General features: G+C 40.6%; 1 protein-coding gene across 1 annotated transcript in view; it reads right to left on the bottom strand.

Moving 5' to 3' along the window:
* Positions 1 to 26335, bottom strand: part of ADCY10 (adenylate cyclase 10) — an 85005-nt gene that overhangs the window by 56576 nt on the left and 2094 nt on the right. Inside the window, exons 3-15 of the mRNA XM_067467684.1 lie at positions 25960 to 25998; positions 22863 to 23006; positions 21853 to 22058; positions 20647 to 20743; positions 18008 to 18096; positions 15822 to 16013; positions 15400 to 15521; positions 15037 to 15113; positions 11020 to 11209; positions 7388 to 7443; positions 2370 to 2523; positions 1139 to 1331; positions 793 to 879 (exon numbers count right to left, since the gene is read on the bottom strand). Coding sequence (XP_067323785.1) covers positions 793 to 879; positions 1139 to 1331; positions 2370 to 2523; positions 7388 to 7443; positions 11020 to 11209; positions 15037 to 15113; positions 15400 to 15521; positions 15822 to 16013; positions 18008 to 18096; positions 20647 to 20743; positions 21853 to 22058; positions 22863 to 23006; positions 25960 to 25998 — 1646 coding nt within the window. The remainder of the gene's footprint in view (positions 1 to 792; positions 880 to 1138; positions 1332 to 2369; positions 2524 to 7387; positions 7444 to 11019; positions 11210 to 15036; positions 15114 to 15399; positions 15522 to 15821; positions 16014 to 18007; positions 18097 to 20646; positions 20744 to 21852; positions 22059 to 22862; positions 23007 to 25959; positions 25999 to 26335) is intronic.

The following is a 26335-nucleotide window of genomic DNA, read 5'->3' as shown; positions in this document are numbered from 1 at the left end:
TATATAGAACATAATACATTTATTTAATCTGCAAGAAATAATTGAATTATTTTTTTTTTATTTATTAAAGGAATCAGAGAAAATCTCCTACAGATGCTGCTCTTTCATGTATGGCCCAAAAGGAATAATAATAATAATAATAATAATAATAATAATAATAATAATTATTTATTTATATTCCACCCTTCTCACCCCGAAGGGGACTCAGGACGGACAACAAATACACATACATGGCAAACATTCAATGCCATTTGTATAGACAATACACAGACAGACAGCACAGAAGGAGGTGTTGCTTTGATGCCATGGGCGGTTGGGCTCGAGTCCACAGGGGGTGATGTTGCTCCATCCTCTATGACAAAGAGCTGTCAGGACTTCCTCATTCCAGCATTTTCTGATCTTCTTTTTCTTTATGGCATTGTAAAACACCTCCCCTAATTTCTCTAATTACAGCTAAAGCTGTTTTCAAACTGTTTAGCTAAACAGTGACCAGGGCTGACGGTCGGCTGCTCACGCCAACCCGGGGCTTTGAACTTGCAACCTTTGCAACCTTTTGGTTGATAGATCTTATAGTTGCTGATGATGAAGGGTGGAGCCAGTCTGTCTTACCTTAGTTAGGGAGCTACTGTCACACAAAAAAAGCCCTGTTATGTGTTTCCATCAGCCTAACCTTGTGCGATAAGTAGAAAGGCCTCCACTACAGATCTTACATTTCAGGCAGATCCTTGTGGGATGAGACATTTTTTAAAAAATATCATGGTCCCCAACAATTTAAGGATAATAATAACTTACATTCTCTAGAATCTTTACAAGTATTCTTTCCATTTCTTCATTCTTTGCATTATTGTTCATTTTGGAAACCTTTTCTGAAGTGGGAAACTGACCAGAGGAAAAAACCAATCCCGTTAATTTGTTTAGGAAGAATGAATGACACACCTTGTCAACAGTAATTCTCTTAATATAAATAACAATACAACCATTGCATAAAAAAATCATCAAATTGATTTAGGCTGTATTTTCAGATCACAAATTATTCTCTATTTCAGACAAAATACATTATTATGGCCATGATCTACAAATGGAAAATCTTTATATATCAACATCAAACAACATAAAGTTGATTCACAGCAAACGTTACCTTAACATGAAATAAGTTGTTGAGAAGGCACAAATATTCTTCATCTATTATATCATGGATTTTCCCCAAAAGAATATACTGTCTTGCATCATAGGTTTTACAGGTATCAATCCCCAGGAACATAGCCATGAATGTCCGGATTGTAAAGAAATTTTGGCACATATTGATTTTTGCAAGTTCCATCGCCACAACCCTATTCAGTTAAAACAGCAAGGGAATCGTGGCTGTTAAGACACTATCGTAGTCTTTTGCTGATACAATAACATTTAAAATACACACCACAATGCTACTTTAATAAGGCCAACCAAACTGCACAAAATATACTAGTTCCATAACACCCCCCCCCCCCCCCCATTCCTGCTATTGAAAATAGAAGCAGTACAGAAAGTGTCCATAGCGGTTGTGCTGGTACAGCTGTACCAGACATTCCCACTTTATTTGCTTTGTATTAAGGGTTTGCTTTGTATTAAGGCTTGTGATTCTGCAGAAGGCTGGCTTCCTGTTAAAGTTTGCAGTTATAGGGCAGGCCCCCTGTCCATCATCGTTAAGTTTGGTTCCGCCCCCTGTTTAGGACAATTGAGAAGGGAAGGGAGCCATTTTCGGTCAGTCTCAGCAAGGAAAGTCAATGTATAGGATGTGTACAGACTTCTCCTGTACAAAGGCTTCAACCCTTAAGACCTCCCGGGAGAGACCAGTCTTAAGCGCAAAAGGATTCCCAAAGATTCCCAGGGAAACAGCCCTAAAGCTCTGAGGAATTTCGGAGGGAAAAACAGCTTTGAATAGCTAAAGTGACTACAGGTCTACTGGTAGGTCCACTTGGTGCTTTGAGACGCAGTTCAACCCAGTAGTGGAGCCCACATCAGTTAGGTTTAGGTTCACAGTTAGCCTGGGAGAAGTTTGGAAAGGGATTTTCCTTTAGAGTAAAGTAACAGTTAGAAGCCACCAGTAGCACAAAAGCCTGGAAGCATTTGTTTAACCCTTGGAAGACAAAGAAGTTTTTGTTGATTGTTCACCAATATTCCACAAGCCCTCAAAATACTGTTTATGGTGAAAATCCTTAAGAATTTCTCTTCGGGCCCCTGGCTTCCCGCTGGGCTAAAGTTGCACATCCCGTTTTTAAAACAATTCGTTTTAAGCCCAGCGAGAGACAGAACAGCGGTTAGCACATAAAGGGTAGGATTTCAACCAACTAGGAATTTGGCCTTATGCAACAAGGATGAAAAACACTAACTTTTGACCGGCCCACTGCCCTAGGTAGGCCATTTCAGCCATTAGCTGGCTTTTTCCATATCCCATGGGTCCTTCATACATTATGATATGGCTTTTTCCGTAACATTTAAATTCAAACAGTAAGTTCTCAAAGATGTCAGTCTCTTTCTTGCGACCTATCAAAAAAGAGGAAAGCAAAAGACATTATTTTAAAAGTACAAAATGAAGCAAATGTCCAATCATAACAGATATACCCGAATTGTGCTGATTCTAAATGAGAAGTCCCTAATTTGTAGTTTAAAAATGGATTTTTTTTACCTTGTAATTCAAAACATGGTTTTGATGTAGCATATTTGCTGGGTATTGTTTTATTATCCGGGCGGAGGCCACAAGGGGGCACTAGAGAGAGAAGGATACTCCATTTTATGGGGGTGGAGGATATGTTGAAGGAGGAAAACCATTTCCCCTTGTTTTCCTGTTATTCCCCCCACCCATGTCTCTGTCGTGGAAACAACCCTACTTTGTGATATGGGAAGGGGGGAGGGGAAATAACTAGAGATAATGGTAGAAATGATTTTCCTCCTTCAATTCCCCCCTTCCCATAAAAATGGACTATCTTGCTTCCTCCAGCACCCCCAGTGGCATCTGCCTGGATAATGGAACAGTACCGTTTGCTGATATCATTCATATTTGTACTGGTTTGGCAGGCAGAAAATGAAAAGTTTTGCAAGTTATCAATTGACGAATACTTACTACTGCATGTTGACTGTAAGAATAAAGAATTTACCTGCATAACTTACCTGTGTGAGGTTTTGCAGGACAAACAGAGTAGAGTTGTTTGAGACCACCTCACAACCATAGCCCAGCAAGCCCTGAACCTTGCTAACCAGGGGTGCATCCAGACAGCCTCTTTCTGGTGGTAATGCCTGCAATAAAGAAGGGGCTGTCCAGATGATGTCCTGGACAATCCCAAATTAATTCACTACAAACCACGAAAACCTTGGTTTGTAGCGAATTAATTAGATTGTGGATTTATTCCAAATCTTCTTGGAAGGTGCAGGATATACCCACTACTACTGGTGTCTGGACTGCAGTCCAGACATCATTCCCACAGTTTTCCAGACTAAATTAGTCTGGAAAACTGTGGGAATATCCACTCCCCCTCCCCCAAAGCCCTCAAATTCATTTGAAATGTCAAATAAACTTACCCGGTCTCCATTACACTCTTGGAGCAGCTCTCCTGGTGTGTAGAAATGACGCATCAGGAGAGCGGCGAGGGAGGGGGAGGAAAATCACTCCCACCCCCTCTCCTGGCACATCATCTCCAGGCGCATCAGAGTGTACTGGAGGCCGGGTAAGTTTCTTTGATTTTTCAAAGGGGTCTGGGGGAGTGGGGGAGGGCCTCCACATGTTTTTTTTTTATGTTTATAGTTTACTAAAAAAATTACCTTCCCCATCCTGTCTTTAGGCCATTTAAGAATTTTTAAGGCCTCTTTTTTCTGACATTTTTCATCAAACCAATTTGTTGAACCTGATCTGTGAGGGATTTTCTCTGCATTTTGCTGACAAATCTCATACGAAGATCCTCATGAATAGAGAGATCATGGTGTCATATGCCTCAATCACTGCCTCAATGGCATTTCCCTTCATCATTTTTGTCTCAGCAATTCTATTTTATCTGAGCTGATTTTTATTTGCATCTGTTCATCTAAATTGGCTGACCACCTATATCTAATCCTAAATGAACTCACCTCTAGATAGGCTGGTAAATAGTTTTGCATAACTCAAAATTCTTTCTCAGGGAGAGTCAGTAACAAGGTGATCACTTTCAAGCTCGAATGTGAGTATACGGGCCCAATTCAAAGCATCTCTCGTTATCAGACAATAGTCCGCTGTGCTAATTCCCCCTTTGTTATTAAAGTTATATTCCCCTTCAGTCTCCTCCTTTAATGTGACATTAAGCACTAAGAAGTACAACCTATAGATCATTTGTGGCATACGATATGACTGAGCTCTTAACTCAAAGCACTCTTATTTCAAAGTATATTTCCCATTGAAATGCTATTAGTCTATTCCGGACCGCAGAAACACACACACACCCTCCATTTTTGTTAAATGTTTTTAAATAAGAAAATGTACTTTATAAATAGCAAATAATGTATAAATGCACATTCACATGGAACAATAAAAAAAAAAGAAAGATCAGCTTAAAATGGTAGAAGCACAAAGTAGTGGCAAGGAAGCACAAAGTGAAGCGGCAAAAGCATCATTTTCTTCATACTGTACCCATTCCAGCCTCCCTTCTTCTCTTGCTCTCTCTCCCTCTCTCTCTTCGTGAAGCCAAACATATTAGGAATAAAAACCACACAAAATCAACTAACCCAAAGTTCCTCAAAGCAAGCAGTAATCTTCCAAAATGGACAAGAGCATGAAGAACGGAGGTACAAGACATGGATACTGTTCCCTTGAAGCCCTAAAATCCTGTAGTCCGGTGCTCCCTTTGGTGCTAGTTCTTAAAATAATAATCATAATACTTTATTTATAGACGGCCCTCTCTCCCCAAGGGCACTCAGGTTGATTTACACACAAGAAAGGCAAACATTCAATGCCCAACAGACATTTTAAAATAAACAGAATAATACCAAAATAATAAACTTATGACAAAAGATAAATTAAACCAAAATGACGACCAATTACGAATAATCGAATAAACCTAATTAACTCAAAATGCTGCTCTTATGTCAAGGTGAAATCTGGGCTGAGCCACAGCCCTTAACTCAAAATGCTCTTAAGTTGGGATGCTCTTGAGTAGAGGTTCGACTTCAGTATTGTGCCCCTGCTTCCAAAAGTTTGTATGCCTAACATGACATGTTTTCCCATATCACATACAAGTAATTTTGCAAAATTATCTTCCATGAATAATTTGTGGCACAAGAAGATTAATGCTTCTCAAATTTGGTAAAGCTAAGCAAACGTATTTCCTCTGTAAGTAATGTGGAAAAGTGATGATATTTTTAAGACCCACAGATATTCAAAATGCTAGCTGTCAGAAGTGATCAATCCTACACATTCTGTCAAAGTATTTAGAAATGCATACTTTTATATCTTCATTACTGTCAACTTGGCATTTTACTGGTATAAATGATTTTAATGTGGCTTAAGCTTACGTTTATGTCCTTTAATGCATGTGTCTTCGTGCTGTGGTATTTTTATCCGTATATTTTCAGTATATTTTATTTAGATATTTCAGAGTTTAATAATAAGTGACATATAGGGATGCTGTGTTTTATTGATTTTAATTCTTTTGCAGGTTTTACATTTAAGTCTTTTGATCATTGTCTGGATTTTATTCTCACTAATGCATCTAACTGCATTCTTATGTCTCAAAACAATGTCATGGTTGGCCTGTATTCATCTTTGGCAATTTAGTAAATGTTTTTAATATCACTCTTAGTACTCCTAGTACTCTTAGTACTGCAAATGCAGCCCCCTGGTGGTTAAAACCACTGAGCTGCTGAATTTGCTGACCAAAAGGTCATAGGTTCAAATCCAGGGAGCGGCATGAGCTCCCGCTGTTAGCCCCAGCTTCTGCCAACCTAGCAGTTCAAAAACATGCCAATATGAATAGATGACTAGGTACCACTCCAGAGGGAAGGTAACAGTGCTCCATGCAGTTATGCCGGCTACATGACCTTGGAGGGGTCTACGGACAACGTCGGCTCTTTGGTTTAGAAATGGAGATGAGCACCAACCCTCAGAGTCATACATGATTGGACTAAATGCCAGGGGAAAACCTTTACCTAATGTATTGTCGAAGGCTTTCATGGCTGGAATCACTGGGTTGTTGTAGGTTTTTTGGGCTGTATGGCCATGTTCTCCTGACATTTTGCCTGCATCTATGGCAAGCATCCTCAAATCTCACAACCTCTGAGGATGCTTGCCATAGATGCAGGCAAAACATCAGGAGAGAATGCTTCCAGAACATGATCATACAGCCTGAAAAACCTACAACAACTCAACTTTTACCTAACCTATATTTTCAGTATGTTGTACCCTGCTTCGAGCCTTGAGCAGAGGCAGGCAAAAACTAAAATGTATTATTATTATTATTATTATTATTATTATTATTATTAGGTTCTTGTGGTTTTTTTCGGGCTATAGAGCCATGTTCTAGAGGCATTTCTCCTGATGTTTCGCCTGCATCTATGACAAGCATCCTCAGAGGTAGTGAGGTGACCTCACTACCTCTGAGGATGCTTGCCATAGATGCAGGTGACCTCACTACCTCTGAGGATGCTTGCCATAGATGCAGGCGAAACGTCAGGAGAAATGCCTCTAGAACATGGCCCTATAGCCCGAAAAAAACCCACAAGAACCTAGTGATTCCAGCCATGAAAGCCTTCGACAATACATTATTATTATTATTATTATTTTCTTTGAAGTAAATAAAGACTTCTTGGATAACAAGTGCCCTGAATCCACAGATCAGCCACCATTAAGAATGTAGTTCTTGAGTCCTAAGAGGGTGTCTTTAGAATAGAGAAAATATGTGGTAGTCCCTTTCTAAATAAGGAACTGGACTTCAGTGGAGGAGCTCCACCTCACCGAATGCCAGGCTATCCCAATTTTCACAGAGATTCCTGTGCTGGTGTGTCTGACATAAGAAAGATTGTAGATTACAGCACTCAAAAATAAGATTGACTTTCACACCAGGAGAGCAATTTTGGAAATTATGGAAGGAACAGTATCGGTTTCCAATGTACTGTATGTGACACCTGAAGGCTGATTGGAATTTGCACAGGTAGCAGGATGTAAAATGGTAAATATGGAACAAATGTAGATTTGTAACAGTGCCTTTCACTTCTAGTACTTCTCAACCTACATATATTTCAAGTATTGAGCAGTTGAGGAGTTACTTGCTTGAAATAAAGGCAACAGCTAAACATAAACAGCTCAAACTCACATTTCCTGAAAATCATTAGCTTTTTCTCTTTCTTACCCCAATAACAGATTGTCATAGGATAGTAGTAAGCTACCTACCTAGTAAAGGATAATATTCCGATCTCTCCTTGGTCAGATATGCTTTGTAAATCATACTTTAAAAAGGAAAGAAGGAAAAAAATATGTTGATGGATGTTGGAAATAGCCACCTCCTTCAAGCCTCCACTAGTTATTTATGTATATAATTCAAATTGCTTACTGTATTGTATAAATATGTATTGATATGCAATTTTACCTTAACTCTGTGAGGGAGGGGAGAGGGGCTGCAGACCATGTGATCAGAACTGGGCTTGTTCAGGACTCAGACTCCATTTTAAATGTATGCTTTATACTTCATTAGGAACAATGTGTTTAGAGACTCCACTGGATTTTCAGACTAAACAGAAACTCTATTAGACTCTCAGAACAGAGAGATGCTTTGGACTATTGAGTCTAAGAAAGATGCCCTATATTACCTGCACAGGGAAACTACTTCAAATCCTATCTGTAACTGGACTGATAAGCAAAATACCTGTATGCTGAATACATTAAGTTTGTGAGTAAATCAATATTTGTTCACAAGGAGTTTGCCTTTATTTTCCCCTGAGGTTGATACAATGTGACCTGCCTGAAGCCATCCAGTGAGTTTTTATGGCTAAGTTGGGATTTGAATCCAGGTCTCCAGAGTCATAGTTCACACTCACATCAGTACACTATGTGGGCTCTTATATAACATTTAGACTACACAATATCACAAAACATCTGAATGTTTTTGGCTTGTTAAAACTGAGGTTTACATTTGACTTCTTCCAAGGAGTTACAAAAGTTATTAGTATTTTTAGGGAATGGAAGTACTTGCAGGTTATTTCATCAAATCATAATGTTAATTTATTTATTTATTTGCATTATTTCTACCCTGCTCATATCAGCCCGAAGGCGACTCAGAGCGGTGTACACAATCGGCACAATTCGATGCCATAAAAATATATACATTGATAAACAAAAAGAACCATTATAGTGCAATTAGACATAAGACAGTGCATAATAACAATATTAAAAACTAAAAACTATATCTTCTCATTCAAGTCCTTATCCGTTCCATCGTCTTGGGCCGTTCCTGGGTCATTTTCCAATTCAAGTTTGTCTATTTATTCGGAGGTTCCAAATGCTTGCTCGAACAGCCAAGTTTTTACTCTTTTCCGAAAGGTCAGGAGGGAGGGGGCTGATCTAATGTCCCTAGGCAGGGAGTTCCACAGCCGAGGGGCCACCACAGAGAAGGCCCTGTCTCTCGTCCCCGCCAGACGTGCTTGCGAAGCAGGCAGGATCGAGAGCAGAGCCTCCTCAGACGATCTCAAATTTCTGGAGGGTTCGTAGGAAGAGATGCGTTCGGATAGATAAGCTGGAAGAGACCTCAGTCCAGTGGTTCTCAACCTGTGGGTCCCCAGATGCTTTGGCCTTCAGCTCCCAGAAATCCTAACAGATGATAAACTGGCTGGGATTTCTGGGAGTTTTAGGCCAAAACACATGAGGACCCACAGGTTGAGAACCACTGATCTAGTCCAACCCTCTGCCATGAAGGAACACACAATCAAAACACCCTTGACTGATGGCCAACAGCTTCTCCTTAAGCACCAAAGGAGACTCCACTGCACTCTGAAGCAGCATACTCCACTGCCAAACAGCTCTAACTATCAGGAAGTTTTTCCTAATATTTAGGTGGAATCATTTTTCCTGCAGTTTGACTCCATTGCTCCAGAGCAACAGAAAAGTTTTCCCCTTCCTCAATGCAACATATTTTAAAATATTTAAACATGGCTATCATGTCCCCTTCTCAGCCTTTTTTTCTCCAAGTTAAACATACTCAGCTCCCTAAGCTATTCCTTATAGAGCTTGGTTTCCAAATCTTTGATCATTTTGGTTGACACATTCCAGTTTTTCAATATCCCTCTTGAATTACGGAACCCAAAATTAGACACAGTATTCCAGGTGATGTCTGTCTAAAGCAGAATAGAGGGATACCATTACTTCCCTTGATCTAGATCCTTTGCTCCTTTTGATTCAGCCCAAAATCTCATTGGCTTTTGATTGGGGAAAAAACCAAAAGACTGCATATCACAAAGGGGGAAAAAATCCTCACATCTCATTCAAAGTGCTGGTTTTGACCTATAAAGCTCTATACCAGTGGTTCTCAACTTGGGGGTCCCCAGATGTTTTGGCCTTCAACTCCCAGAAATCTTAGCAGCAGATAAACTGGCTGGGATTTCTGGGAGTTGTAGGCCAAAACACCTGGGGACCCACAGGTTGAGAACCACTGCTCCAAACGGTTCTGGCCCAGCTTACTTGTCTGAATGCATCTCCCTCTACGTCCCACCTTGAAGTTTAAGATCATCCGGGGAGACCCTACTCTTGCTCCTGCCAGCGTCGCAAATACATCTGACGGGGATGAGAGACAGGGCCTTCTCGGTTGTAGCCCCCCATCTATGGAACTTGCTTCCCAACGAGGTAAGATCGTCTTCATCCCTCCAGTCTTTTAAGAAGAAATTGAAGTTGTGGTTCTGGAACCAGGCATAAATAGCGCTTTGGATATGGAATTTGACTGGAATGGTGCTAACAGCGGTTAATATTAATTCTTAATAATGTTCTATTTAATGTTTTAATTGTTGTTATATTGCTTTGTTATATTTAATGGCATCAAATTGTGCCAAATGTAAGCCATCCTGAGTCCCTCTTCAGGGGTTGAGAAGGACAGGGTAGAAATACTGGAAATAAATAAATAAATAAGCATGGTAGGAACATGTCCTTCAGTCTATAGTCCGAATCCTATTGAGAGTCCTAAACAAAGTAGATGTGTTGTGTCAATGGGATTTAAATAAAAGTTCACTCAACATCCAACAATTGATTTAATGGAGCTAACTCTAACTGAGACCACTAATAGGTTTCAGGTCTATAAGACTATTAACGCCACTTGTTATTCCTTTGTTGACATGTATGACCTCATCTGTTAGGGCACCGGAATCGCCATGCATTGTGCCCCCTCTCCCATGTTCCCATGTTGCTGAAGCAGCATGTACCCATCCACCTATACTTTAATGATAGAGCTTTTCTGGAAGTTGCTCTATGTCATGGGATGGGAGCTGGCAGGCTCCGTCACAAAAATATAGACAAACTGATGCATGTCACCAAAAAGGACCTCATATGATGAGGTCTTTAATGGTTGATCTGCTTTAAATTTCATAGTAGAGCTTTGTGACTCTGGCTGCTTTGCCTGCTTATAGATTGGTGAATTCTTAATCAGATCGCTGACTACAAAGCAAAGGAGAAATATAATATTAAAGCCTATGAGCAGCTTTAAGTAATACATGCATATTTAGATTCAATGAATTTTCATAGTAAAACTTGTGACTGAAAATCAGAAATGTCCACTTAGAATCTTTTGATGAAAACAGAAACCAGTATAGTATGTACTTTTTGTATGATATGAACATATCTTACAGTTTTAACTTGGTATGCCTCCTTTGCTGAGAGTTCGATAAACTGAATTTGAGCAGTGAAGTCTTTTGGAAGTCAAATTACCTGAGTGCTTCCTGCATTAAAAATTCCCTGCACCCAGAGTTTTTGTCAGCCAGAGAAGCACAGATCTTGTCAAGCCTTCTTCCTGCTTCAGTTGGAGTTAAAGGTCATGCCATACTTACGCTTTCTCAGAAACACCAAGAAAATGATATACTGTCCCAGGGTTCACAACACCTTTCATCTCAATTAAAGGGAGCTCTTCAAAGAAATGCGAAGGCAGCTTGGATTTGGCACAGGTGATGGCATCACAGGTTACTATGCCAGGATAATACATCATCATCCGAGCAGCCAGGTTCACTTTCCGGCCAATGACTGTGCCATGGGAAAAATTTAAAAAATGAGTTAATTCAAACCCATGCTCTCCACAAAACATAATTTCTTCATCCAGCTGGACAGCTGAGTATGGAAGTGTTGTTTTGTGGACAAACACAATTATTGATCATGCTAGCTGTGCTGGCACGGCTGTGCCAGGAGATTTGATTCCTTTTCTTACACTGTTAGTTTTTTTTTGAATTCATTTGGGCCATGCATTTTGCAATTGGGTAGCTTTCCCCAGGTCGCAGTCATAGGGCCAACAACCTATCAATCATCGTTAGAGCCTTTAGATCCACCCCTTTCCCCAGGTTTGGAGGGAAAAGAGGACTTTTAGTTCAGTCTCACAGTTTGGAGCCCTACAGTAGGATGTGTGGGCTTTCCTCTGTCTCACCTGTAAAAAGCTTCACTTCTTACAGCCTTTGCTGGGGGGAAAGGAAAACCTCTACAGCTTTGCTGGGGAGTAAAGTTACAGTTCCACAGCTTTGCTGGGGGAATACAGCCAGCTTTTGCTGGAAAATAAAGGAATGGTTCCATGGCCTTCGTGAGGCAAATCTACCAGCTTGGCAGATCTACAGCAACCATTGCCTGGTAAGGGACCACTTGGGCTATCCATAACGCAGCTTGGAGCTGGGAGTTGGGGCCTCACACCAGCAGGGTAAAGTAAAGATTGCCCAAGGAGGGGTTGGAAGGTTTCCCTAAAGAAGATAGGAACAGTTTATCAAGCAGTTGCCTGTCCCTTGTTGGCAGATTGAGAAAGCTACTCGTTTTTCAAGATTATAAAGCATTTAATTAGTTTGTTCTAAGATTTAAGCCTTAATAAAGAACTTTGTTGAACCTATTTTGAGCCTCTACAGAACTTTTTGTTGGGAAACCTATGGGACCCTTTAGCTGAGGCACCCCGACGTCCCGTTGGGCATACAGAAAGCACGTCCTGTAAACAGACATTGTCATAGGCCCAGCGCGCGACAGCACACTAGCTGAGTTATACTAAGAGCTGTAATCTGTAAAAGTAATTTTCTCAAACTTTGGGAAGCAACATGCCATTGGGCTACCTCAAGCAATGGCAGCAGGGTTTTTATGTTTGTTTTGTTTGCAGCATGTGCAGTAACAGCAGTAGCAGCATAAGAACATCGTTTCAAACTGAGTTTTTGTACAATGAGCAAGAGAAAACACAATTTTTGTTGGGCCACTGGCAGGAAATCCTGATAAACTGGAACCCCATCTTAATTCTAATGAACTCAGGGGCAATTGGATTCAAAAGAAAAAGTACTTGACTGCTTCCATTAGTTTACATAACAAGGAAAATATAGTGCCTGCAAGACATGAAAGAAAGTCATGTACGAGCAGGCAAACCCAGTCATGTAAGAGTCGTAAGAGCAGGCAAACCCGGTAGATACTGGCTGATTAAGGACCAGATACTATCTTTTTTAGAGGTCTTCATCATCATCTGGCTAATTCCTTGAAGGGTATAATGCAGGGGTCTTCAAACTTTTTAAAGAGAGGGCCAGGTCACAATTGGAGGGCCAGATTATAATTTGAAAAAGGATGAATGAATTCCTATGCACAGTGCACATATCTTATTTGTAATGCAAAAACACTTTAAAACAATACAATAATTAAAATGAAGAACAAGGTCATTTACCCTCCAAGGTCATTTACCAGGCCCTCGCTCAGGGTCAACCTAAGTCTGAAATGACTTGAAAGCACAACAACAGCAATCCTATCTCATCAGCCAAAAGCAGTCCTACACTTTCCATTGAAATACTAATAAGTTTATATTTGTTAAAATTGTTCTTCATTTTAATTATTGTATTGTTTTAAAGTGTTTTTTGCAGTACAAATAAGGTATGTGCAGTGTGCATAGGAATACATTCATGGTTTTTTTTCCAAATTATAATCCGACCCTCCAACATTTGAGGGACTGTGACCTGGCCCTCTGTTTAAAAAGTTTGAGGACCCCTGTTCTATCTAGAATATGAGTTTAACAAGATGACTCTGGTGATTGTATGTTTTTAATAGTGTTTTATATGGTTTTTATAGTTATATGTTGAAAGTTTTTAATTGTATCTTTTATGAATGTGTGACATCGAATTGTTGCCAGTCTGCAACCCGCCTTGAGTTGCCTTAAGGCTGTGAAAGGTGGGCTAGAAATGCCGAAAATAAATAAATAATAAAGAAATATTCTGGATCAGACGTACCCCCAAAGTAGTGATATGATCAAGTCCTTTTCAGATTCTCTGTGACAAGGCTTACCCTATTAATTAATTTGTGGAAAGGGGAAATAATTGCATGTGGTGGGTGAGGGGCAGATTGCTAAATATTAGACCTTAAATTTGTTAAAACCTACTGAATTTGGTCTTCCAAATCAATTTTGAACCATGCAGGAAAAGTAAGAGGTGCAATTACGATTTGAATCACTTACCCTTTTTATTCATAAATATTTTGTAATGTTCGGAAGTCTCCCAAGGTTATTTTAATTTTCACAAGCATTAAGCAACTTTTGTAAAGTTTTGCTTTGTAAAGTTTTGCTTTTGTAAAGTTTGGGGAATGCCCACCTCACTCCCCAAAGGAGGGATGAGGTGGGCATGCCTAAGCACAGCCATTGTTGTAGTTTGTGAAGGGAAGGCCCCCAATGATAGAGATTGCAAAAGGCCCTGTTGTTAAACTACATTTCCCACACTGCCTTGCTGCGCATTAGCCAAAAAGGCTGAGCAGCAGGCTCCTCCTCCTCCTCCTCCTCCTTTTCTGCATTACCAGCTGGATTCCCCCTCCAAAGTTTGCATTCAACCCGAGTTTTCCTCACCCCCCCCCCCCCCCCTTCTCACTCCAATCTCAAGGTTTGGCAACTGGGAGTTTAGCTCAATAGGATCAAGCCAATGCTGGGTTTAAAAAAAAAAGGAAAGGGGGGAGGTGGGAGAAAATGGGGAGGGGAGAAACGAGATGGTGCTTTCTGTCATAGATCAGTGGCACTAAAGGTTGATTGGGATTTTGGTTAAAGTGACCAATTTTGGAAAGGAAGGGGAACCTGTCAGAAGCACCTTGACTTCCTTCCCTTCCTCCCCTTCTTCTCTTCCTTCCTTCCCTCCCTCCCTTCTTCCTTCCTTCCTTCCTTCCTTCCTTCCTTCTTTCCTTTCCTTGCTCCCTCCCTCCCTCCTTTCTTCCTTCCTTCATTCCCTCTCCTGCCTCCCTCCCTCCAGGTGGATCAGGAATATCTTATCAAGGAACCACTTCCAACTGCTTTGCCATGTAGTTTTGCATGGTTTTTTAGCCTCCTATGCCAAAGAGTGCCATACTTCAAACCCCAGGATCCCATAACATTGAACTGTGGCATGGCTGCATCTAAATCAGGCCTGAGCAAACTCTGGCCCCTCCAGGTATTTTGGATTTCCACTCCCATTATTCCTAACAGCCTGAAGCCCGCTGCCTGGCTGAAGACCAGGAGTGGTCTGAGTGGAAGAGCCCCTGAAGTTTCCCCAGTGCCAGTGTTGTTTTTCCCTACTGCGCATGCATATCTGCCATTAATGAAGCTGTTTAAGAAGTTTTGGAAAGTTTTGAGGAATTTTTTTTTAAAGGAAGTGACTTTAGAATCAAACTACATCTGAAACAAGTTTTGAACCATTTTTTAATCAAAAAAGCCTACTAAATATGTGTAGTTTCTGTTGTCTGTTCTTTTTGCCTGACACAGGTACATTCAAGTGCAGTTTCCAGCTCCACTCAAACCTCATGGAAGCATGCATAAAATATGAGGCACCATCAAGCTAACATTTTATATATTACACCGGTTGTGAATTGGGTGGAATACAAAAGACTTGTGACAGTTGTACCTGTGTATTCATGTCTCACCCGATGACCAACTACTCCACAGAAAACTGGCCCACTGGTGACTCCAATAGAGACAATCCTAGGACACAAAGACAGCCACTTGAGATCAACTGTGCAAAAGGGAAAGCCAACTGATTATCCCAACACATTCTTCAGATTTTGTAATCAGATCCTACTTATCATATTTAAATGATGTTCTACAAACATATAGATTTGAATACAGACAGCTGTTGAAGCACTAGGTGCATGGGCATCATTAACAACACTCTAGCATCATAAAAGAGACTGTAGACTTGGATGTCACTACTATAAGAAAGTAACACTACCAAATGCATGTCACTGGCAAACCTTTATTAATTACTTACTTTACTTTCATGAGTGCCCTACTACAGAATGCATGGATTGCATGGGCACTGTCAAGAGCATTCGCACTCTCATCAGCTTGCTTATCTCCAGGGAGGCCAAAGATGCAAAGCAAAGTGCAGCCCTTTGTGGGGGGAGAGAAAACACAACAAAGAGTTTGAAAGAGCAGTTACGGTGGCCATATCATACGTACTTAAAATACAGGATCTGCTAGTGCAAGATGTAGCCTCTAAGCTGGACAGTTTTAAAATGACGTTGGACAAAATAAAGATGGATAAGGCTATCACTTGGAGGAGAACATTCCTCAGGCAGCCAACTTCTTTGAGTCAGCTCTGATTGACCCATTCAGTCACTCCAGAAATTTGCATCAGGATTGTCCTCCTGCTCAGAAGGCGTTGGACATAACATACAATAAGAGACTTACTTTGTCAAACATAAACAACTTGTTGATTTTTCCACTGAGAGGGTGGATGACTGCTATGATCTTAGAGTAGGCATCTTGGATAGCCTTACACAGATGGTGAGTATTAGCACTATCATCAAATTGCAAGTTCACAAAAACGATGGTAACTGGTCGAAGCTCTGACAAATATTCCAGTGGCTGATTGTCATCAATCTGGAAAGCAGGACAGACAGTCTTTAACATTTTCATTAACATTAACTTGGGGGGGGGGGGAGAAAAAAGGGGGAAATGTGATAAAGAACTTTATACAATCAGGCACATGGGTTCACATGTGCACATACACAGCTCTCATAGTTGTGAGCAATGCTTCCTCCTCTTCCAGCTGCCATTGCTCTGCACTCTCAGGGAGAGAACAGCAGACAGAATCTGTTGGACTTTATTTCCTTCTCCGTTTGGATTCCCTTTTATTTATGTGACATGTTTATTTGAACTGGGGACAAGTAACTGGCAAATTAATGTGTTGTTGAAGGCTTTCATGGCCAGAATTACTGAACTGCTGTGAAGCTTTCCGGGCTGTATAGCAATGTTGCAAAAGCATTCTCTCCTGACATTTCACCCACATTTATGGAAGGCATCCTCAGAGGTTGTGAGATATGCCGGAAACTAGGCAAGTGAGGTTTCTGGCCCTACTTACCTCTCCGAATGCATCTCCTCCTATGAACCAACTAGGACATTAAGATCATCTGGGGAGGCCCTGCTCTCGGTCCCACCTGCATCACAGGCACGTCTGGCAGGGACGAGAGACAGGGCCTTCTCAGTGGTGGCCCCTTGGCTGTGGAACACCCTTCCTACAGATATCAGATCGGCCCCCTCCCTGTTGGCGTTTCAGAGGAAAGTGAAGACCTGGCTGTTTGAACAAGCATTCGATTAAGCAGTGTAATTGAATATAGGAATACAGAATAATGGATGATGAGATTGGATTCTGATTTTACTGATGAGACGCTAATGATTGTTATATTGATGTTTAATTGTTGATGATGCTACTGTTTTTAACTGTCCCATATTTGTTTTGTAATGTTTTGCATTGAATTTTGCTGTTTGTTAACTGCTTTGAGTCGCCTAAGAGCTGACAAAAGTGGTATATAAGCGAAGTAAATAAATAAATATCTGTGGAATGTGTTTAGCCCACCCTGGACATTCCACAGATAGATAAACCTCACTTTCCTAGAGCTCACAACCTCTGAAGGTGCCTGCCATAGATGTGGGCGAAATATCAGGAGATAATGCTTCTGGAACATGGCCATACAGCCCAGACAACTCACAGCAACCCTGCCACATTAATTATTTGTAGGCCACCCTAAGAGCCTTTCTGGATGAAGGGTGGAAGAAGCAATGACCACCAGCATTGAAGCGATGGTCCTCCGCCATCAACTCCGCTGGACTGGCCACGTTTTCCAGATGCCCGACCACTGTCTCCCAAAGCAGTGGCTCTACTCCGAAATCAAGAACAGAAAACAGAATGTTGGTGGGCAAGAAAAGAGATTTAAAGATGGGCTCAAAACCAACCTTAAAAACTCATGACATAGACACCGAGAACTGGAAAGCCCTGGCCCTTGAGCACTCCAGCTGGAGGTCAGCTGTGACCAGCAGTGCCGTAGAATTTGAAGAGGAACGAATGGAGGGCGAAAGAGAGGAATGTCCCCGGAAGAAGGCACGTCAAGCCAACCCCGAGTAGGACCGCCTTCCAGGTTGAGATCTACTGTTGAGGAATCCACTTCTGTTGCCCACTCCCCAAAAGGAGCAGCTCACAATGAAGTAATGAAAAGGCCATCAGGTGCTGCATTGGCATAGTGGGCTGCATGTTCTATGTCCCCCACATCAAACAGTGGAAGAATTTTGACAAAAATTGTGGCCTTACATGTAGTATGGGGATGTGCGGAAGGCAGGACTTTGTGAAAGAAATCAGACCAGCACTGAAATGGGAGGGAATCATAAGCAGGATATGTACCTGGTAAAGTAGAACATGTGCCCCAGGCAACTGCAATTATAACCTCGATACTGCTAAGCAAAAGATGTGAAATTCCCTTATTTCAAAAATAAAATGTAGAGAACACTCGCATCCCTTGCAACCAGTATTTCCCATCTGGAACATACTTTGTTCAAAATAAGTTAAAAAGAAAACAGCAACAAAGCAGCCACTGAACTACCTTCCTCAGGATGTTCCTCATCACATATTTTCTCAAATGCTTTTCAAGGTCTTCATTTGGAGCCAGCACAGAAGCGTTTCTCAAGACCTCTAAGTGAAGGAAGGTAAGACGATTTCAAATCAGAAAACAAAATATGATGAATGACAATACTTAAGTCTCTTTTACTGCACATAGTTATTTCCCTCTAGTGCAGACCTGCACAACCCGTGGCCCTCCAGCTGTTTTGGCTTCCAACTCCCAGAATTCCTGGCCATTGGAGAAGCTGGCGAGGCTTCTGGGAGTTGGGGGCCCAAACAGCTGGAGGGACGCAGATTGTGCAGGCATGGTCTAGTGCAGTGTTTCTCAACCTTCCTAATGCCGCAACCCCTTAATACAGTTCTTCATGTTGTGGTGACCCCCAACTATAAAATTATTTTCATTGCTACTTCATAACAAAAATATAATATAATATATTGTATATACATATAATATTTATAATATTATAATGTAATACAATATAATACTACTAATAATATGATATTATAATGTTATATTTTATATCACATGTAATGTTATTAGTATTATTACAATGCAATTGGTGTAGTACAATGTGGTAATGTATAGTGCTGAGGTTGTGTTATGCTAATCTATGTATATAAAAATGCTCGGTGCGTCGTGAGTACATTAAGAACAAAAAAAAACCTATGGGGCCAAATGACTCTCAAAGAAATCCAAGGAGAAAAAAGCTTGCATCTTGAAAGCAGTGCATTTGGATCATCCTCCTCTCCTAAAGCCTGGTCTAGGGGATGCTGGGAGCTGTAGTCCATAAGAGAGTGTGGATATGCTATTGTGTGTTTTGTTTGCTGGGGGAGTCATTTTGAACATGTGCTGTAGCATCTTTTTGCTTTTTGGGGTTTTTAAGTCCCTTCTGCTGTGTTGTTCAGGGGTTTTTTTATGAGTGATGGTCACTCGTTGGCCTGATAAGTGTATTGTGTCCAAATTTCGTGACTATTCGCCCAGTAGTTTTTGAGTTATTGTGCAGGTACAACTGCACCAGGAGCTCCAATTTTGTTTGCAATCCCAGGCTTGGGATTTTGCAGCAGGGTGGCTTCCTGTTATAGTTTGCAATCATAGGGCAAGCCACCTGTCAATTATCATTAGGTTCCTTGGTCCCACCCCTTTTTGAGTTTTGGTGGGAATAGGAGCCTTTTTGAGTCACTTCTCACATAGAAGCTTTCGTACAGGACATAAAACCAAGAGCTCCTGTAGAAAGCTTCGTCTTCTACGGCTTGGCCGGGAGACATACAGCTTTACACCTTGGACGGGGAGAAAAGGCTCTACAGCTTGGCCAGGGTTTTACAGCCCACAGCTTGGTCAAGGATCATACAGCATTACAGCTCCTTTGCCGAGGGACTTCAGCCAGCCATCACTGAAACCTGAACTCCTTCTTTTCCCCTGGAAGTCTACAAAGCTCTGCTTGGTAAGGGTCTCTCACGGAAGCCAGATGCAGTTGGTACCGGGTGCAGGGGCACCACGCCAACAGAGGCAAGTACAGACTACCCAGATTAGAAGTTAAGGATTTCCCCACTAGTCAGTATACAGTTATGAAGATAGTGCTTGTTCCCAGTGAACAAGATTGCAAGAACCAATAGACTGTTAAGAAAGCTTGAAAGTACCTGTTTGTTTTCATCAATAAATAACTTTGTTGGATTTACTTTAAGCCTCTACAGAACTTTGTTTTGGGGGAATCTAAGGGTGTTTAATCTGAGGCAGCCCTGGCGTCCCGTTGGGCACACAGAATTTATGTCCTATCTACAGTCTAATGCACAGGCCCAGCGTGAGACAGCATAGTTATATTAATTCCACCAACAAACATTACAATTTTATTTATATAGATTGATTGAACTATGTGCACACACAGAGAATCTTCTATTTACTGATTTGAGCTTTGTTTTCTTCTTCCAGCTTGAATAAACTCAGTACATAGATTCCAAGAGTTTTCATTTTGAAGTAAATTTTAAAATTCTGCTTATCTTCCTTGCTTGGCAACACCCATTTGGATGCATTCTAATGTTGCCAGGCCACATGTGTCCTGGTTTTCATCTGTGAAATCCTGGAGGGTATGCCTTGCTAGATAATACATTACAATACACTACAATAGCGAAATAATCCAAAAAACCAGCCTCATCTGCCTGCAATTCCTTTTGATCACTCACAGATTCTTCACTTTGAAACTCATCATCCTCCTCATCCGCTGAACAGTCAGAAAAATCCTCTGATGCTTGCCAGACTACAACAGAGGAATCCTCAATAATAGGACTTTTTTGTGTCCAACTATTCCAAAACCAGATAATTGCACTGGCACCCATACAATTTATCAACACAACAACTCTGTGATGTTGGGAGGCAAGAACAGTATCCCACAGTCAGATCCTCATCTACTAATCCATTATGGCTCTCAGGGAAGAATCATAATATTAAAATGAGACCTTCTTTATCATTACATGAGTAAATGAAACTGATCTAACAACCAGACACATTTCAGTTGTGCAAGGTATTATCAGAATGACAAAAAAAGGAGGAGATACTATAGAAGATTTGGGCAATGCCAGTAATTATTGGCACAGAACCTTCTAGTTTAATTTAGTTCACAAACTTACCAAAGGTTTCAGAGATGCGATTTTGATGCAGGTGCATTGCACATCTTTCAAAAAATGATTCAGTGTCAAAATCAGGTATATTCTTAATGTATCTGACCTGAAGGTGAACAGAAAAGTACCCATTTAGAAATATTTGTCCCATATTCCTGTTATTATCCTGTTATTCCTATCATTCTCTCCAATCCATGATACAGAAAGCTAATCATAAAATCATAAGTTGGAAGTGACCCCAAGAAGATTGATCACTTGGATCTTCTGGAGAGGCTCTCCTCCCGCCCCTTCCCCTTTCACAGGCACGACTTGTAGGTACAAGGGAGAGAGCCTTCTCCGCTGTGGCCCCCTGACTTTGTAACATATTACCAGGTGAGATTAGGCAGCCACCCACCCTATAAGCTTTTAAGAAAGTGCTAAAAACTTGGCTTTTCTGATGTGCCTTCGGAGAGTGACCACCTAACCCTTTTGGTAGTTCCCATCTACAGTTTGTTTACACGATGTACTTTCCCCCACCCCAAAGACGCCCCAAACCCCATTGCTCCCCCGTCTCGGGCACTGTCTTCACAAATACACTTCCTCTACTTCCTACCTCACCCAGGGTTTTAACTTTTTTAAAATTTTATCCTACACATTTGGCCCGCCCTCTGTGATTGATTTTATTATGTTATTTTGTATTGTTTATTTCATTTTGTTGCATTATGTATTTTGTTGTGTTTAATTTTCTATTGTTTTGTATATTATTCTGCTGTATTATTTTTGGGCTCGGCCTCATGTTAACTGCCCTGAGTCCCCATTGGGAAGATGGTGGCGGGGTATAAATAAAGATTATTATTATTATTATTATTATTATTATTATTATTATTGCCATTCAGTCCAAACCTTTACCATGCAGGGAAACATCAAAGTACTCCTGACAGATGGCCATCTAGCCTGTTTAAAAACCTCCAAAGGAGGCTCCACCAGGCTCTGACGCAAAGTGTTCCACTGTTGAACAGGTCTTAAGGTCAGTAAGTTCTTCCTTAATGAATGTTTATTAATGCAATTTCATAAACTTTTCCCATGTTTTATGATTACAATTAGGAAATGATATTTATAACCCAGGAATAAAAAAATGTGTTAAATAGTGTAATGAAACAAACACACACATTCAGAGATTTCTTCACATGCAGTGGGAGGGGTGGCAATTGTATTTTGAGAAGGAGGGACACCCACCCTAACTGCTCGTTCATCTGGAATTCTTTCCACTTCAATTAAGTTTCGATCACAAAGCTCCCAGCAGTTTGGTGACAGGATAATTTCACTTGCTTTTGCTAAATTTTGGGCCAACCGCACTTCATCCACTGCTCGGCCAATTACCAGGAAATACCGGTACTTGTTATCTCCAAGAATAACTTTTGAGATATGGCCTGCAGACAGTCCTGGAAAAAGATACATCATTGTCATTGTGGGACTTGACCTCATAATGTAAATGTATTTGCATTATTTAAAAAATATATTGAAAGCATCCTTGGTAGAACATTTAGAAATATATTCACTTGCTTCGTGTGGGCAGATTTATGCCAGAATACTATAATAATAATAATAATAATAATAATAATAATAATAATAATAATAATAGGTGCAGTGCCTAAAGACCTTGGCCTGCACTTAAACACAATAGGCGCTGACAAAATTACCATCTGCCAGCTGCAAAAGGCCACCTTACTAAGATCTGCATGCATTATTTGCTGATACATCACACAGTCCTAGACACTTGGGAAGTGCCCAACATATGATCCAATTCAACAGGTAACAGAATGTCTGCTGTGGACTCATCTTGTTGTGTTTCTAATAATATTTATTTATTTGTTTGTTTATTTATTTATATTCCACTCTATCTCCCCAAAGGGACTCGGAGGATTCCACTGAGCACTGGAAAGGAACAAAAAGTAATGAGTAGTCCAGCAATGAATGTAACAAAGTGCAAAGTGTAGCAACACTTATTTTCTCAGTACAAGGTGAAGTCGACACATACACCATGCCTTTAATTTTTCATAAGGAATATATGCTATAGCAGAAGTCAAAATCATGTGGACTTACAGAAGTTGTGGACAGCAATTCTCCACAGCCATGGCCAGTATAGCCAAAGCCAAGGACTCTGGGAGCTGCAATCCAATAGCATCTGGAGGTCTACATGATTCCCACCACAGTTCTAAATTCTGTTTGAGGAAAGCAGATTGTACCTATTTTCACTCGTAGCTCCAGTCCCACCTCAGTGTCACGAACGCCATACTCCTGTTGTATGCTGAAACTACATTTTACTGCCAGAGTGATGATGTCACTTATATGGCAACGTTCCACCTTCCAGAGAGCCAGTAAAGCATCTCCTGAGGATATTAGAAAGAAATAATTGGATTAATGAAAAATAGTGGTGCCATGACGACGCCTGGCCTGGTCAAGCCCAATCTGTTTGCCAGTATATGATCTCTTTTAAAGTTGTTATTAATATATGTACTATGACTGTCTGTAATATAACTATAACACTATCATTTTCTAATTCAAATAGGCCAGATTTAAAAAAAAAATGTTGGACACCTAGGAGAGAGCAGTAATGGTGGATAATATTTACTGATGACTTTTGTAGTTTTCCATCTATGAATAGAAACACCAACAATGTCCACTTATGAATTATTATTTTCCATCCAATTAATATTCTAGGCTGTACTATTTTTGTCTCGAAATTCTTTAAAAGCTTAGAAAGAATTTCGTTTTGATGCTTTATGACTTACCCTCGTGCAAGGTGTCTACTTTTACCTTCTTTTCTTACGGCGGGGCTCAAAAACATTTTCTTAATTTATCAAAAGGAAATACAAAATACAAACAACCCCCTTAAAGAGCAGGAGCCACTATTGGGTGGAATCAGAGCCAACAACAGACATAACCAGAACTAATACCTAAGTCATGAGGAGACAGCAAAGCCTAGAGAAGACAATTATGCTGGGGAAAGTGGAAGGCAAAAGGAAGAGGGGCCGACCACGGGCGAGATGGATGGATGGCATCCTTGAAGTGACTGGACTGACCTTGAAGGAGCTGGGGGTGGTGACAGCCGACAGGGAGCTCTGGCGTGGGCTGGTCCATGAGGTCACAAAGAGTCGGAGGCGACTGAACGAATGAACAACAACAACAACAATACCTAAGTCCTGCTCAGGCAATACAAAAGTCAGAAAGACATGTAATAAGAATTTAAAACCTTGGGTGTAGCTTTGCTCTTATGTCAATAACACAAACACTCAGTCTCCATAAATTAGTCTTAAGTAATTTTATTCCAACAGATAAATAAAACTCAATGCATATTTTCAATACAGAGACAGTAATTGATACTACCTATAGTGTACAATAATGTCTGCTATTTGATTTGATTCCCTACTTGAGAAAGCTAGATAAAGGTAAAATCTGTAACTTTTAACTTGCCCACTCACCAAACAGAACAACTAATCTCAAGCTTTATATATATATAAAAAATATGTGTGCATATATATAATATATATATATATCACATACATATTTTTTAATGTAGACACAAGTTACAGGAAATGAATCATTATGTTCATTTATGTTAAAACCAAAGATCAGGGAATAGGAATACAGCCTGTTTCAGATGAGGTTACATTCCTCCTGAAAGTGTAGGTTTGCAATTTGTTTGGACTCAACTTTGAATCTGGAACCTAGATTTTTGCAGTAGCCTAGAGTGCTTTTTGCACATTGAAAGCTTGTGTGCAAACTGCACTGATTTCATGAGTTTCCTGATTTGGCCACAGTGGTCCATTCTTGTCTAGTAGAAAGAGCTGCAGCTAGTGTGAGCTGGATCAGGTTACAGAAACAGCACGATTCCCCTGGTACAGCTGCTTTTTTCCAGGCACAATTCAGAGAGCTGGCTTCTGAGCTATAAAGTTCTATATGGCTCAGATTGATGTTATCTGGTAGACCATTTGTCCCTATATGAGTCCACACAGTCCTGAGATCATTTGGAGGGAAACCTCACTCAGTCCTACCAGCATCACAAACCTTCTTGGTGACTGTGTTGATAGTGTGCTGTCGCGCGCTGGGCTCCTATAAAAGACTATAAACAGGACTTAATTTCTGTGAGCCCAACGGGACGCCGGGGTTGCCTTTCCTGAAAAGATGGGCTTCAAAGTCTTTAAAGATGCAACAAAATCTTTATTACTGAACAAATAACAAGGTTGCAACGATTGGATTCAAAGTTTTCTTAATAAACTGTTGGCTTTCTCGATCTTGCCCCCAAGGGCAGGCAAGTGTTCCTTCACTGTTGGGAAAATCCCCAACCTCTACCCTGGGCAATCTGTCTTCTCTTCTGTTGGCGTGGGGACACTACACCCGGTCCAATCTGCTTTATGGTTGTTGCAAAGGGCTCTTACCGAACAGAGACCTTTGCAGAACTTCCAGGAGGAGGAAGATGTTCACTTCCCAGTGATGGCTGGCTGAAGCGCTGTGGGACTGGATCCCTAGCAAGAGAGCTGAGAGGCTGTAAGTTCCTCAGCAAACTGTAAAGTCCCCAGCAAAAGCTGTGCTGAGACTGTATATCCCTGGCCAAGTTATGGGGCTATTTCTCCCCAGCCAAGCTGTAAATGATGAAGCCTTTTACAGGAGGTCCTGGTTTAAGTCCTGTAAGAAAGACTTCTCTGTGTGGACTGACCTAAAATGGCTCCTATTCCCTCCAAAATCCAAAAAGGGGGCGGAACTAGGGAACCTAATGATAATTGACAGGTCACTGACCCAATAACTGCAAAGTAAGGAAAGGCATCTAACTGCAAATGCATAGAACTTTAAAAAACATATAACACTCAACAAATAGCAAGATAAGCTGGAGCTCCTGGTACGGCTGTACCAGAACGGATAGACTTCCTTCCCAGGGAGGCCAGGAAGGCCCCTCCATTGCTGACCTTCTCTTGAAAAGTCCAATAAGATTTTAAATTGGAACCTTTTTCAAGAATGAGCTGATGGAATGGTACAGTTTTACTTGCTTTTTATCTTTTAATGGTATTTTATCTTTTCAAATGTAGCTTTAAACCATTCAAATATTGTCAAGAGTTGGATCTCTTTTTAATGTTCACTTTTAAATATATTTTAGCTGTATTGTAATTTTTAATTATCCCAGCATTGGGAGAAAGATGTGATATTTAATTGTGGAGGTAAATATGCAAATTTTGGTGTATTTCAAATTTTAACTGATTCCTGAGTGGAATTATAGAAAAATACTATGCTCGGATTCCAAACCAAGATTCCTGATTCATATATCACATACCTATCCACAATCCATACCTGCAAATTTCAAGACATCACCTCCAAAAACAAGGACTTCTATGGAAAGGAGAGAACAACAAAGTTACAAAAAGATCTGTCATTGACTTGTACAAGGAAACCTTTTTCTAAGTGATTGAATTGCCCTTTCTATTGCCTATCTCCAGAGACAGGTGGCCCCTAACACTATATAAAAACTGCTATTTCACGACAAACAACAAATTGCAATTGACTTCTCATACTATCAGAAGTATTATACCTTGCATATCACTATATTCCATCCACATCAATGGATATAGTGCTCTGTGTAAATTCACTGAAAACTCTGCATATAACCTGGAATACCAATTTAGAGCTTTCTATGCAGGCATGCATGCATGTGAATATAATAAACTGA

This window comes from Anolis sagrei, chromosome 4 (assembly GCF_037176765.1).
Source record: "Anolis sagrei isolate rAnoSag1 chromosome 4, rAnoSag1.mat, whole genome shotgun sequence".
In the NCBI taxonomy this organism is placed as follows: domain Eukaryota; kingdom Metazoa; phylum Chordata; class Lepidosauria; order Squamata; family Dactyloidae; genus Anolis; species Anolis sagrei.
This window is presented reverse-complemented; position numbering and strand designations above follow the sequence as displayed.